Source organism: Malaya genurostris, chromosome 2, assembly GCF_030247185.1.
Source record: "Malaya genurostris strain Urasoe2022 chromosome 2, Malgen_1.1, whole genome shotgun sequence".
NCBI classification, from domain to species: domain Eukaryota; kingdom Metazoa; phylum Arthropoda; class Insecta; order Diptera; family Culicidae; genus Malaya; species Malaya genurostris.
Window position 1 is genome coordinate 79,258,012 of NC_080571.1, and position 13,921 is coordinate 79,271,932.

Consider the following 13,921-nt stretch of genomic DNA (forward strand, 5'->3'; position numbering starts at 1 on the left):
TGTTCCGTTCGATGCTGCATAATTTGATGGGCAAGCAAAGCGTGAGCCTAGTTGTTTTATTGGAATGGCTGTCCATGGACGAAAATAGAAGAGAGCGCAATACCCAAACCACATTCAACAGTTCTAACCCCACAATTCATAGCAAGCAACTATCTTCATTAGACTGAATAGTGCTGAAGATTGTATATTCAGTTTTTGTCAACAGACTGATGACTGGCTCTTAACTATTGAATGTTTCTCCGAGGTCCGAACGCGCTTCGCATTCGTTTATACAGAATTCATTTTGTGTGCAACCGCTAGTGCGTTTATTTGAATAAAGGTTTTGTTCGTTTATTTGAATGAAGGTTTGGTTGTTTACAGTTCTCCACAAGTCAAAATAATACGCAATGAAAATTCAATGGAAAAATATTCCATGCTGGATATTGCTTACAAGACTTTTTTTTATTCAGCTGGTTAATTCACTCTCATGCACTATTTCGATTAAACCCAATTGATCACTATTTAGCAGGAATTTGATTTATAGAAGTAATAAGAGTGCAGGTTTGTTTGTTCGCAGTATTTGCGAAGATCGTCAGATCGCCATCGCTAATCCTGTGCTCCTGCTACTTCTGTTTGTTATGTTATTCAAGTATAAGTAAGAACTCTTATTGACACAGATTAAATGTGATATGCAACAGTTTTCGTGCCATAAAGTCATCATTCAAAGCAGTTTACGTTCGGAGCTCGCAGGAACATTCGACATTTAAGAGCCAATCATCAGGCTGTTGGCGAAAACTGAATGTTTAATCTTCAGAACTATCCAGCCTCGTGAAGATAGTTGCTTGCTATGAATTATTTCGTGAGAGGAACGACGTTCAGACCACAACAGAGAAAATTATATTCACGGCTTCTGTACTTCATTAAGGCTCTAATGCCAGCACACTGTACCATCTGTGTACATGTGGAGTATAATTGCTTCCATAAGCGTTTTGTTTGTGTGTGTTTTTTTTGTCTGGCAAGACATTTTCTTTGTAAGCTGTGAAACTGTGAGTTCACAAAGCAATGGAAACGAAATATTCATTCAAAGAATATTTGAATATTTTAAACCCTAAACCCTGCTATCAGTGCAAGAAAACTGTTTTCCGTGTTTTTCATTTTGCGATACCAATGCCTATTACAATCCAGGTAATCAGTAAGCACTAATAATAGCTTTAATGTAGCCTTTTATGAGCAACGAAATTTCGTTTAGCTCTATATTCGCAACCTGAAAACTCGCCTGTTGTAAATAAAGTGTCTCGATTCACTTACATTCACAATTCAAAGCATGTAAAAATAAGACATATCATTAGCTTCACAGTTCATTTAGTTGAAGCTGACATCGTTACAGACGCAAAATTTATTTTTACATATTAATAGATGTAATATTGTGTCATAACCGAAGAAATTATGGCATGCTTGAATTTACGTCAAACGTTAATTTCATTTTTAATAAAAGTGAAGCTATAAATAAGCTTTATCTATTAGTAGTCGTATATTTTGCTAGTTGGTCCTAATTCAGTCTCAAGAGTACTATGTTGACAAACAGAAAGCCGTCCCTAAGTTTCGTTCTATCGGCACATCATTGTAGAAATGGCAATTCGGTGCAAAAAGCATTATCTTTTCATCTTGTCAGTGGTTTTTGTTAAATCGTTGAATGTTTGAGAAAAATTGTTATTAAATTGAAAATTTTCATCAGTTCAGTTTAGCTTTCAATTAGAAATCGCTCATGTATTGAAAAAAAAACATGAAAAAGCAACCATAAAAATTATAATTCGGTAATAATATGTGAAAAGAGTATATTGCTAAATAGGCACTATTCACAGGTTACAGAATGAAATGCTCATTACTTGGTCTTTGGGAATCGAAATCAACCATATTGTATAAAATTAGATAAATTGGATTACCATGTACGAGATAATATTGAAGCTTTTAAAGTTAGAAAACTTAGTAATGTACATTATTGATGCAACATGTGAAAAGTGTCTACCGTATTACATACCTTTTTTCACATGTTAGTACCGGGTTATAGAATATTTTATGTAACAAAACTGATTCTTTTTTGAAGTAGTCATCATCGACATCCTTTTCTAGAGCTGCTTATTACTATCTGCGATGTTTCATGGATATAATGTGTACAATTTCATAATTTAAATACATGCTCAGTACACTTAATTTCTTCGCCAGAGAAGAAAATCACGGCGACTGCATTTCTACTAGTAGACATAACACTTAATAAAGATAACAATTCACAAGCGGCAACAAAAGCGAAATGAAGCAATGCAAAAATAGCGTAAAAAGATAAAAGATAGAGAATTTGAAAGAAAACCCAAAACAGGGAAAAGTGAAAATGAAAAAACACAGCTGAAGCAAACAACTCTCTCGACAAAGCCAACAACCCTTTCAAACATATCTCAAAAACACACACACATAATTATTTATGGAAACAAAACCAACACGTGAAATGAAAGCCAAGCGAATGGATGCAGAAAATAGAACGCAGCCAGAACGGAGACCGGCGAAAGTAAGAACGGGACATTGCAGGCAAAAACGCGTCATATCATTCCCCCGGGAGATAGAGGACAAAAAGTAAGTGTACAGCAGATATGTCACATAGTAAACAAAATAGACGGCCGAAGAAAAACAACTGCAACATCAAACGCTTACAAATGAGTTAGTAAAACACTGCAGTACAACAAAATCTGAACAAGACTAAATTTAAAAAAAAACAACTCTTTGAATCGTGTGGCAATGTCTTATTGACAGGTGGTAGTATGGATTCTCGACAAACTCGACCGATTTTGCCGGATGTTTGTTGACAGATTTGGCGAAACAAAAAATTACCCCTTCTGGCACTGACGGCAGCAGCGGCCGCTCGTTCCGCACTGGACGGCGGCTCGTCAATGTTGATACCGGCCCCGGCCAGCGAGAGGGTCAACTTTTTCGGGCACTCGCTAGTTTGGGCCCAATTGAATACCTCGTACATGGAACTGGACATTCGTCGCATGTCTGCAGTGGTTTTATCGTTGGTACCCGGCGGTGGTTGAAATCGCAATCGACCGACCGATCGATCGGATATGCGGGGCGGGGGGTGATTTGGCGCTCGTAGTTGTAACACAGTTGTGGTAGTGGTGTTGGTGATGGTAGTAGTGAATGTTTTTGGTGTTGATTTTGACGTTTCGGTGATTCGGAATTGTTCCGAATCGGACGAACAACGAACGTTACGTTATTAGCACAGGTGAATTAAGATAGAAACGGGAAAGAGAAGAAGAAAAAGAGCCGATTGGTGAGAACAGGGTAATTTTGAACGTAGCTTTTGTTTTTGGGATTACACCGAAAAGAACCCAAACACATGACGACACGTATAACATGATAGAGGTTAGGGGAATGGTTTCTAAGTATTGAGTATGGTAAGGGGGATGTTTCTCTAGCTGGTGACTAATGTAGTAACGACACAAAAAAAACTCATTCGGTAGGAAGGCAGAACATTTCTTCAACTTCTAGCTTTCAAGGTCCTAGTAGGGGATACTAACTAACATGTATGATTTTGGTTCTGCTGAGATAGATCATGGGAAAACCAGGAAACCATACTCGGTAAAACTTTCTGAACTATGATAAAGACTAGAATCTTCAACGTTAAGTACTTCTCATCAAAATTGGAGCTATAGAATTGAACAACTATTTGTACACAATCTATGGAATAGTTTCCAACATAAATACGACAACGAAACACAGAATTGCGTGTGCTATGATATAATGATGTAACTGAAATCAACTTTAACAAGTGATGTACTTTTAGGGAACAAATAACTCAAAAGAAGGAATACTATTTCTAAAACAAAATCAATACAAATATAACTGGAAATAATAACGAATCGATGCCCTAGGATTGGATCTTTGTAATGAAGTGGAACGATACTTGATGGTTGAACACTGTCGGAAGATACTAGGTACGAATCGATGAATCACACATACAAATATGCACACACACTGCAGACAAACAAACAGCAACCTACCGTCGGTCGATCTGTCTAAACCACTGGCGGAGGTAGCGCGTTTCTTGGAGCTTCCGTCGGTCAATTCCCGTTCGGAGCTACGACGCGTCAGTGGTGCCCCGGTGTACGCTACATTCGTGATGGATGTTGCTCTGTGAAAGAATAAAACGGATTTGATTATTTTAAATTTTGCAAATCGACCCGATCCCCGGTCCGGTCCGATAATGGACTCCATCTGACTGTCCCCCGTCCCCAGTCAGTCTCACCTTCGGTTAGTCCAGAACGAACTGCTCATGCCACTGTCGCCGGATTCGATCATGCGCGGTGTCGACGAACCGAACGCGAACTGTATCGAACTGCGCTCGTTGCGCCGCTTTGTCTCCATGCGCTGATCCCGTTCCTGGTTCTTCTGCAGTATGTACTGTCGCCGTTCGTTGTCCGCTTCCTGTATCGCACGCCGCCGCTCCTCGACCTGTGAGCGCCGGTCGTTCTCGCGCTTCCGCAGGTCCTCCATTCGGCGCCGGCGTTCCTCTTCCTTCTGTTCCCGGAATTTCTGCGCGGCCAGTGCCTGTGCCTTCAGCTCCTCTAGCTTTCGCTGTCGTTCCTCATTTTGGCGTTCCTTGATCTGCTTTATTCGCTCTTCGCGTTCCTTTTGTTGTTCTTCTTGAAAGTAGAAGAGAAGATGGGAAGGGGAAATGGTCGGTTAGGTATATTCTGCATAAATGATATTGAACAATAAAACATATAAATAGGTATTAATAAACGAATTGATTAACAAACCACCAAACATTGAATTATTAGTAGATTACCCAACAAAATAGTTTAATTGTTATTCAAGTACAAGTTTTCAAACATGAGCAGTTCCAGAAGTTGAGAAATGACATAACCTAGATCCATTTGCTTCGAAATAGATAATGCATTGCACACGTCCTTAGTATGGCAAACCATTTGTGTACCACCTGTTTTAATCCACCTAGAGGTATAATTAAGCCTACCTCATATCAATCAAACTCTCATATATAATACTGTGGTATTCTTTATGATAATTTTCTTCGTAACTCGATTGAATAACCGGAACCGGTTTTTAAGTCGTCCACTGATTATGGCTACCGATTGGAGTAGTTTTAAGTCAGTGTACAAAGTTTTGAGTCAGTGTACAAAATTTTTAACACACTTTATCTTATAATTCCGGAATCGGAAGTCAGATCCAACTGAAACTTAGAAGTTTTGTATTGGACCATAATACCATTCATTTGAATCTAAGTTTGTACAAATCGGTCACGCCATCTCTAAGAAAAGCGAGTAGGTAATTTGAAATTGAAATTTCTACACTAATCACCCTGTAATTCCGGAACCGGAAGTCGGATCAAGATGAAATTTTTATGGAAGACCATAAGACCTTTAATTTGAATTTAAATTGAATCATTTGTGAAAATCGGTTCAGTCAACTCCGGTAAAAGTTAGCACTCATATTTTCATTTTTTGACCAATTCACCCCATTATTCCGGAACCGGAACTAAGATCTGAACACAACTCGCGAAACCGCAAATCGGATTTTAAAAAATCAGGAATTTTGTATGGGATCACAAGACCTTTCATTTGGTCTCGGCTAAAACCTCGGTTTTCATAGTGATTGCATAACCTTTCTATATGAGAAATGCAAAACATGCCCCTGAAAATGATTTTTATACCTATCACACGGAACCACCCGCGATCCCATTTCAACCAGAATATTAGTTGATTTTCTGAATTCGATTGGTTAAAATTTGGTACAACTAATCGATTGTTGTTTTAATTAAACTGTCATTTTTGTTTTTCGATTAGCAGAAACGATGGTTGAAACAACTAATTTAACTGTTTGAAAAAAAATGCTGTCAATTAGTGAGGACACATACCTTTCAATTTCAACAAATATTTTAGTTGAAAGAACTGGTGTTGTTATTGAAACAAAATTCTGTTAGTTGAAAAATAAATCGGTTTTATTTGTTTTAGACATGAGTATTGAAAGTGAAAAAATGAGTATTGAAAGATGATGCCTTCAAACGGTTGAACTAAAGTTATGCACTGATAATTTTACTAAGTTTATATGAGCTTAGGTGCATTCAATCGCAGCGCCTCTGTGTGTTTGAAACCCTTCGCTCTTGTTACTTTTATGAATTAAATTCATGTCAAAAAGCGTTTTATTGCTAATGCATGAACATCATCATCGGTATCAAACAGTTGGAAGTAAAACAGTCTGCTGGAAGTAAATCAATGATCGAATTTGAAGTATAAAATTTTTGCGCATACCTGAAAGATTACGAGATGATCATTTTTTAACATTTTCTAATTTGTCACCAGATCTTTTTCATCTTAAACAAGGTTAACTTTAACACAACACCGCTGTTAGACAAACACTTGTTATCATAAATTTTTCAAATCGAATGAACACAATTTCACCAAACGCTTTAACCATCGATGTTGTTTTCATTGACATTTTGAAGCGACGCGAACAGATTTCAACTAGAAAAGTTGTTGATTTTGCATTGCGATTATTGTTTTGCTTTCAACTGTCTCCGGTATTTGACAGCATTCAAAACAACATATTTTTCAACTACTTGAATATATGCAAATCAAAAACCATTTTGGTTGAATCAAAAAGAAATTAGTTAAATCAACTATCGCAAAAATCAAAAACTGCGATATCGCAATTTTATGATCGAAGGGTTCTCCGTGCAGCCTGTAATTCCGGAACCGGAAGTCGTTTTCAGATGAAATTCAGTAGGATAGGGTTTCATTTGAACCTAAGGTTGAGAAAAATGGATGAGCGGTCTCTGAAAAAATCGATTGCACGATTGCATTTTACCCCGTAACTCCCGAACCGGAAGTCCGGTTAACACCTTAACGCTCAAGGGAAATATGTTTCCCTTCCATAAAAATCGTTATAGGTTCTTTAATTACAAATAAATCGATGTTTTTTACTAAATGTTAAATAAAACTTATTTCCAAGGTGACAAATGTGTTTCTGAACGAATAAATAAAAAGAACTATCAATCTTTATGGCACTAAAAAAGTTTGTGCAAAATGACGTCTAGAAAATAGAACACATAATAAATGTGTTTTTTGAAACGTCCACAAGTACATGAACTCGTTTCGTAGAATGCCATAACTAATTATTCATTTCACTATTCTGATAATCAAAATAATTAAAGCAATAAATTAAATTACGATATAATAAACACTCTTTTTTTATTTATTTCTAAGAATCATAGGGAAAAATATTTCTTATGAAATTATAAAAAAAACTTATGCACCATGCTATGTTTTTCTGGTGATATTCTCTTAATTTACACCCCCAGTAGCTAAAATATTGTCTTGTACTGACATATTTCTTCCTGCACATCTTATGGTCGTGAAAGGGTTAAAAAGTCGGTTTTAACATTGATTGCACAGCCTTTCTATATGAGAGGGACAAAAATCCGAATAAAGTTTTTCCTTTCTCTATAGAAATATGTTAGAATTGCTGGAAAAACCAACTTTCGAACGGAATCTCGGAGACCTACAGAAACCCCCCTCCCTGTCACTTCTGGTTCCGGAGATATGATGGTATAAGTGACGTAACCGACAAAACGCGTTGTTTTTTATCGCATAATATTCTCAGAGATAACTGAATCAATTTTAACAAGCTTACGCTCGTTTGGAAGCTACTGTTGGGTCATTGATCGAGTTCGATGATCAAATGGCTATGAATACTAGTTTCTAGTTTCGGAGATATGATAGTATAAGTGAAGTAACCGACAAAACTCGGTTATGTTCTTGCCGCTTGATTTTCTCAGAGATGGCAGCACATATTTCTACAAATCTAGGCTCGTTTGAGAGCTACTATTGAGTTTTGAATGAAGTTCAAGTTGGTTGTCACTTGCGATTTTGAAGATAAAATAGTAGAAGTTACTTAACCGACTAACCGCACATTAGCAAAAGAAAGGCAATATAACACCACTAGGTGGATTACAGCTCAAACAATTTATTAATATTATCAAAACTGCAAGTTCTTGGCATTAGGCATTTGAACAGTAGAATAACTTTTCGCAGATAGAAAAGGCTACTAAGCAATGCCAGAACCAAGTTCAAGTTCTTTGATTCTGAACACTGTTGAGTGCAATTACCGCACATGCGCAAGATCAGTTGAACCTGAACTTTAAACATTACTAAGTCCAGAGCGAGATCTTGGAAGTGGACCTGATATTACCATATTACTAGACTTGAGATTGGACCGTTCCATGATCTGGAACTTCCATTAGAAATATAGTAGGTCAAAGACCTGGATCAGAACCTGGAACGAGACTAGTTATATGTTGAGTCCAGAGATGTCCATCTCATCTGAGTGACTAAGAGCAAGCAAAATATCTCCCTCGCACTGACAACTTCAACGAGAGCTCTTCTCTTTCACATATATACACCACTGTTGTATAAAGTGTGCACGCATCATGAGTGCGTTTGTTTATTTCCTTTTATCTCTTCCACTGAATCGCACCAAAGTGCTAGAGCAGAGCTAATAAATTCTCAGAGGTGGATGCAGATACTTTCACAGAGGTGTACACGCCGGTGAGCACTCTGGTGTATGCTTTGCGTAAAAGAAGCGTGGGACAAGCAAAATCAGCAAAATAAAACATTTTATCGTTAAATTTTCGGTTTTCATTGCTAATATTTCATAGCGAGGCCAGATCTACTCTCTATTAATTGAAGTTCACTGAAGTGTTCGCTCACCATCACGCGCCAGTGATCACTTGGGTGTATTTAGGCGAGAGCACGTGAGAGCGATTCGTGCGAAGAGAATATTATTCTCTCGCACCAGCTTCTTTCAACACAAGCACGCACTCAAAGTCTGTCTGTCTGGACACTGAGAAGAAGTGCGCTTTCCTCTTTGTGTGGAGCGGAGCAAATGTATCCGCAGTGTATAATTGAAACCTACGCCCTGGTGTATCACTCTAGTGAGATGCCATCTCTGGTTGAGTCTGTATTCAGGTCCAAGTCCATGAATGAACTTTGAAACAGAAGAAGAATTCTGAACCTGAAATTCTGCAATTGTATATTGGAACAGACTGAAACTAAATTAAAACTGATTTCTTGACCTGGATTCTGGAGCTGCAACTGGATTCGGAAACAGAATTCAGGAACTGAAATCTGGACCGTAAATTCAAGATCCTAGATCAAGATGGAACTGATTTCTGAGGCCAAAGTCTGGAACATAACTCTGGTACTAAGTTTCAGGTTTGAACCAAATTCAGTTCCAAAATGCTGTTTCATAATTCAGATACAGGATTCAGTTTCAGTTCCAGATTTCCGTAACTGAATTCAGGAAGTAAATTCCATAATTGATTTCAGGAACTAAAGTCAAATTCGCACAAAATTCAGGTCCAGAGTTCAGTTCCTAAATCCAAACAAGCATTTTGGTTCAGAGCTCTGGAGCTGGAACTGAATTCTGAACCTGGATGCTGCAACTCAAATTTGAATGCATTTTTGAAATTCAGATCCTGAATTCTGTACCAGAATCTAGTAAAAAATGTTGTAAAACATAATCAACCGGATATTTTCGGAATGAATAAGAACCGAAAAACAGTGGTAGGTTCGTAAAAAAAGTGTGCGTTAACAGAAGTTTGTATGTAACAGATTCCAGGTTCAGAATTCAGTTCCAGTAATTCTGGACTTGGATTCTAAATCAAAGTCCAGAATTCATTCCTCAATTTCAGAATCGAGTTCTAAATGTAATTTCTGGATTCGGATTGAGGAAGTGAATTTTGGACTAGGATTCTGGTGTGAACTTGAGTTATGGTTCCATAATTTCGGACTAGAACTTCTAAATTAAGTTCCCGAATCAAGCTCTAGAAATCTGGAACTGGATTTTAAAACTGAATTCTGTTCTAAACCTGAAGTCAGGGTAATAACTTAGTTCAGAAATTCAGATTCAGAATCCAATATTCATTTATAGAAGAATTTAGGTCGTTCGTTCGATTACTTTCTTGTCGTCGTATCCACATTCAATGTACTCAAACATTCTCATATAACTCAACTTACAAACAATTGATAAAAATTATGGCTCTTTTAAGTACAGGCATCGCTTACTAAAAACAAAACTTGAAAGCAAGGCACACGAAAATTGGTTGACAACTAATTCCTTTGAACTGGGTATTGATGAAAAAACGGCTCAAATACAGAGTAAACCTTGCACGAATCAGCATTTTTCAATCACGACAACGTCTATCCCCAGAAACTGTTTTGATAATTTTCATATTCGGCTTAGTCAGTCTTACATTCCAGATCTGATCCCATCTGATTACCACTCATTGTGATCGATGCAAACTATGTTAGCGAAATGCACTTCACTCCAGTTGAGTAATTGAAAACTTAGGCTCAAAAAACGACATTTTCTCAGAATAGAAAAGATCATGCACATCAGTATTTTTTTGCAAATTTTCATTTCTACTAATTTATTTATCAATCTTTTTTAAAGTATTGTACTGAAATTTCCGTTGCCTTTGTGCCCGCCATTGAAGGAAAAATGGCCTAAATACAGAGTAAACTTTGAACGAATCAGCATATTTTCATCACAACTACTTCCCAGAAACATTCGTCAGTATTACATTCCAGATCTGACTCCATCCGATTACCGGTCATTTTGATCGAAGCAAACGATTTTAGCGGAATGCGTTCCATTCCAGTTGAAGAAATGAAAATTTAGGCTCAAAAGACTGCATGACATTCTCCGGATAGGAAAAATCCTTCACAGTGGGAATTTTTTTTGCAAGCTTTCATTTCTACTATTTCATCATTTTTCAAAGCAAGGTACTGAAACGGAAATTTTGTTGTCTTTGAGTCGGATATTGACAGAAAAGCGGCTCAAATACGGAGCAAACGTTGCACGAGTTAGCATATTTTCATAACGACAACGTCTATCCCCAGAAACTATTTTGATAATTTCCACATTTGGCTTAGTGAGTCTTACATTCCAGATCTGACCCCATCTGATTATCATCCGTTTTGATCGATGCAAACGATATTAGCGGAATACGCTCCACTTTAGTTGGGAAAATAGAACCTTGGGCTCAAAAGACGGCATGACTATTTTTCAGGATAGGAACGATACTTCACAGCGGTAATTTTTTCGCAAATTTTCATTTCTACTAATTCATTTATCTATCTTTTTTAAAGTATTGTACTTCAATTTCCGTTGCCTTTGAGCCCACAATTGAAGGAAAAATGGTCTAAATACAGAGCAAACTTTGAACGAAACAGCATATTTTCATCACAACTACGTTTATTCTCAGAAACATTCGTCAGTGTTACATTCCAGATCTGACTCCATCTGATTACCGGTCATTTTGATCGAAGCAAACGATTTTAGCGGAATACGTTCCATTTCAGTTAAGGAAATTAAAATTTAGGCTCAAAAGACTGCATGACAATTTCTACGGATAGGAAAGTTCCTTCACAGTGGTAATTTTTTTTGCAAATTTTCATTTCTACTATTTCGTTCATCAGTCTTTTTTAAAGTAAGGTACTGAAACGGAAATTTGTTGTCTTTGAGCCGGATATTGACGGAAAAGCGGCTCAAATACAGGACAAACCTTGCACTAATCAGCATATTTCCAATAACGACAACGTCTATCCCCAGAAACTATTTTGATAATTTCCATATTTGGCTTAGTCAGTTGTTTACGCCAAAGTGTAAGTTTCAGTAGACAGTTTAAGTGAGCTTTACTGTATACACAACAGAAACCGATTGGTGATAGGATTCGAGCAGTTATACAAGCAGCAGACAGTATTAAAGATTACGATACATACTTTCCGGTACATCTTACGGTATGTGCTTTCCGGTAGAGACAAATTGTGTTCCTATAATAATGTACGCAGACTATAAAAGCGTAGTGCAAATCAGATCAGGAGCGTTCGTATGAACGATCGTGCGATCGTATGACAGTACGACAGTACGATAAAACGATAGTATGTCAGTCAGTCCAAGCTTTTGTAGTTATCGTTGCAATAAATATAGTTAGTGTTAAATAGTATCCGCGAGTTTTCACTTCGTCGCGAGAATCCGAACACTTGTCCGACAAAACCACAAACGTTAATGTGCGCAAACATCAGTCTTACATTCCAGATCTAACCCCATCCGATTGCCACTCGTTTTGATCGATGCAAATGATTTTAGCGGAATACGCTCCACTTCAGTTGAGAAAATAAATGCTTGGGCTCGAAAGACGGCATTGCAATTTTTCTGGATGGGAAAATTGCTTCGTAATTCGCCGTAATTTTATCGCAAAATTTTATTTCTACTAATTCATTCATCAGTTTTTTTAAAGCAAATTACTGAAACAAAATTTGGTTGCCTTTAAGATGGGCATTGAAGGACAAACGACCGAAATATGGAGCACGAATCAGCAAATTTTTATCAGACAATGTAATTTAGGTTTTCTGCTTCGTCAGTGTTACATTTCAGATCTGACTCCATCTGTTGCAAGACAACGTCTATACCCAGAAACTATTTTGATAATTTCCATATTTCGCTTAGTCAGTCTTACATTTCAGATCTGATCCTATCTGATTACCACTCGTTTTGATCGATGCAAACGATTTTAGCGGAATACGATCAACTTCAGTTGAGGAAATAAAATCTTGGGCTCAAAATACGAACGATATGGCAATTTCTCCGGATAGGAAAGATACTTCACAGCGGTATTTTTTCGCAAATTTTCATTTCTACTATTTCTGTCATCAGTCTGTTTTCAGTCAGCTTTTCGTTTATCAGGTTTAACTAGGCTCATGACCGTTTTCACGTCCTTCGAACAATATAAAAAACGGTATACCATTTGTGCAAAATACGTATAATGGAATATGACATGTGTTCAATACGAGAGAACAAGAATACGAACCATAGCGTAAACTCTATTTTCCTGCATTTTTTCCAGTTCCATCTCATGATTTGTGATGTGTTTTGGGAATTGGTTATTTTTTAGCCACAAAGACTGTACAAGAAAAATAATACCCTCACATTTGCTTGTGACTTTTTAGAGCGTCAGTTAAAACTGCTGAAATTTCGCCTAGAACTAGTTTATGGTTTAAGTCGACTGATTTTCATCACAAGGGCTAATATATTTCGTAGAGTGCAAATAATTTAGGATCATCTGAAATTTCGTTAAGCGGAAGAAGTCAAAGATTTAAACACCTCAAACAAATTTGAGCTAAATCGGATATGGTTAAGGGCGCCTAAAAAATTTCGATCTTGAAAAATGTCTTGAAATTTCCGAAATCGAATTTTTTTATGCCAAAAGTCTAAGAACTTCATAAAAAGGACCGAAATCGATTTTTTTATTTTGAAGAAATCGATTTTTTGGGACTAAAAACTTTTGGGATCTCCGAATTCGATTGACAAAATCTTAGAATAGAAAGAAACGTCGAGATTTTGTGTAATCACGGAAAACATTTGTTTGAAAGAATCGTTTTTTTCTGGGACAGAAAAATTTTGAGATTTTTAAAATCAAAAGTCCCAGGAAATTGATTCTTTAAAAAAAAATTTTTTTGAGATGACACCAAATCTCGACCAAATCATGATATTTTAGGACTTTCGCCATCAAAAAAAATTTTCGATTTTGGAGATCCCAAAATTTTTCAGTCCCAGGAAGTCGATATCTTCAAAAAAAATTATTTGAAATTCTAAGACTTTTTGCATCAAACAAATTTTCGATTTCTGAAATTTCAAGTAATTTTTCAAGATTTAAAAATTTTTAAGTTTTAACCATTATCTGATTTAGCTCAAATTGGGCACAGGGTTTTTTTTGAGGTGCTTATACTTTCGTGCATTACCGCTCAACGGAATTAGAGACGACCCTAATAGGTTGGCACCCTAATATTTTGTCAAAATAAGAACAAATGTC

General features: G+C 36.9%; 1 protein-coding gene across 39 annotated transcripts in view; it reads right to left on the reverse strand.

Annotated features, from left to right (window-relative positions):
* The window catches only part of LOC131432946 (ensconsin), a 383,203-nt gene that overhangs the window by 43,727 nt on the left and 325,555 nt on the right, over nt 1-13,921 (reverse strand). For 23 of the 39 annotated variants that reach the window (XR_009229999.1, XM_058599581.1, XM_058599569.1 and 20 more), the window contains 3 exons: nt 4,277-4,673; nt 4,032-4,162; nt 2,860-3,024 (listed from right to left, as the gene is read on the reverse strand). Coding sequence is in view for 38 of the 39 variants with exons in the window: in XM_058599581.1 (XP_058455564.1) it covers nt 2,860-3,024; nt 4,032-4,162; nt 4,277-4,673 (693 nt within the window). In the remaining variant the exon portion in view is untranslated. The remainder of the gene's footprint in view (nt 1-2,859; nt 3,025-4,031; nt 4,163-4,276; nt 4,674-13,921) is intronic. The other 16 variants (XM_058599583.1, XM_058599579.1, XM_058599578.1 and 13 more) reach the window with 2 other exon arrangements.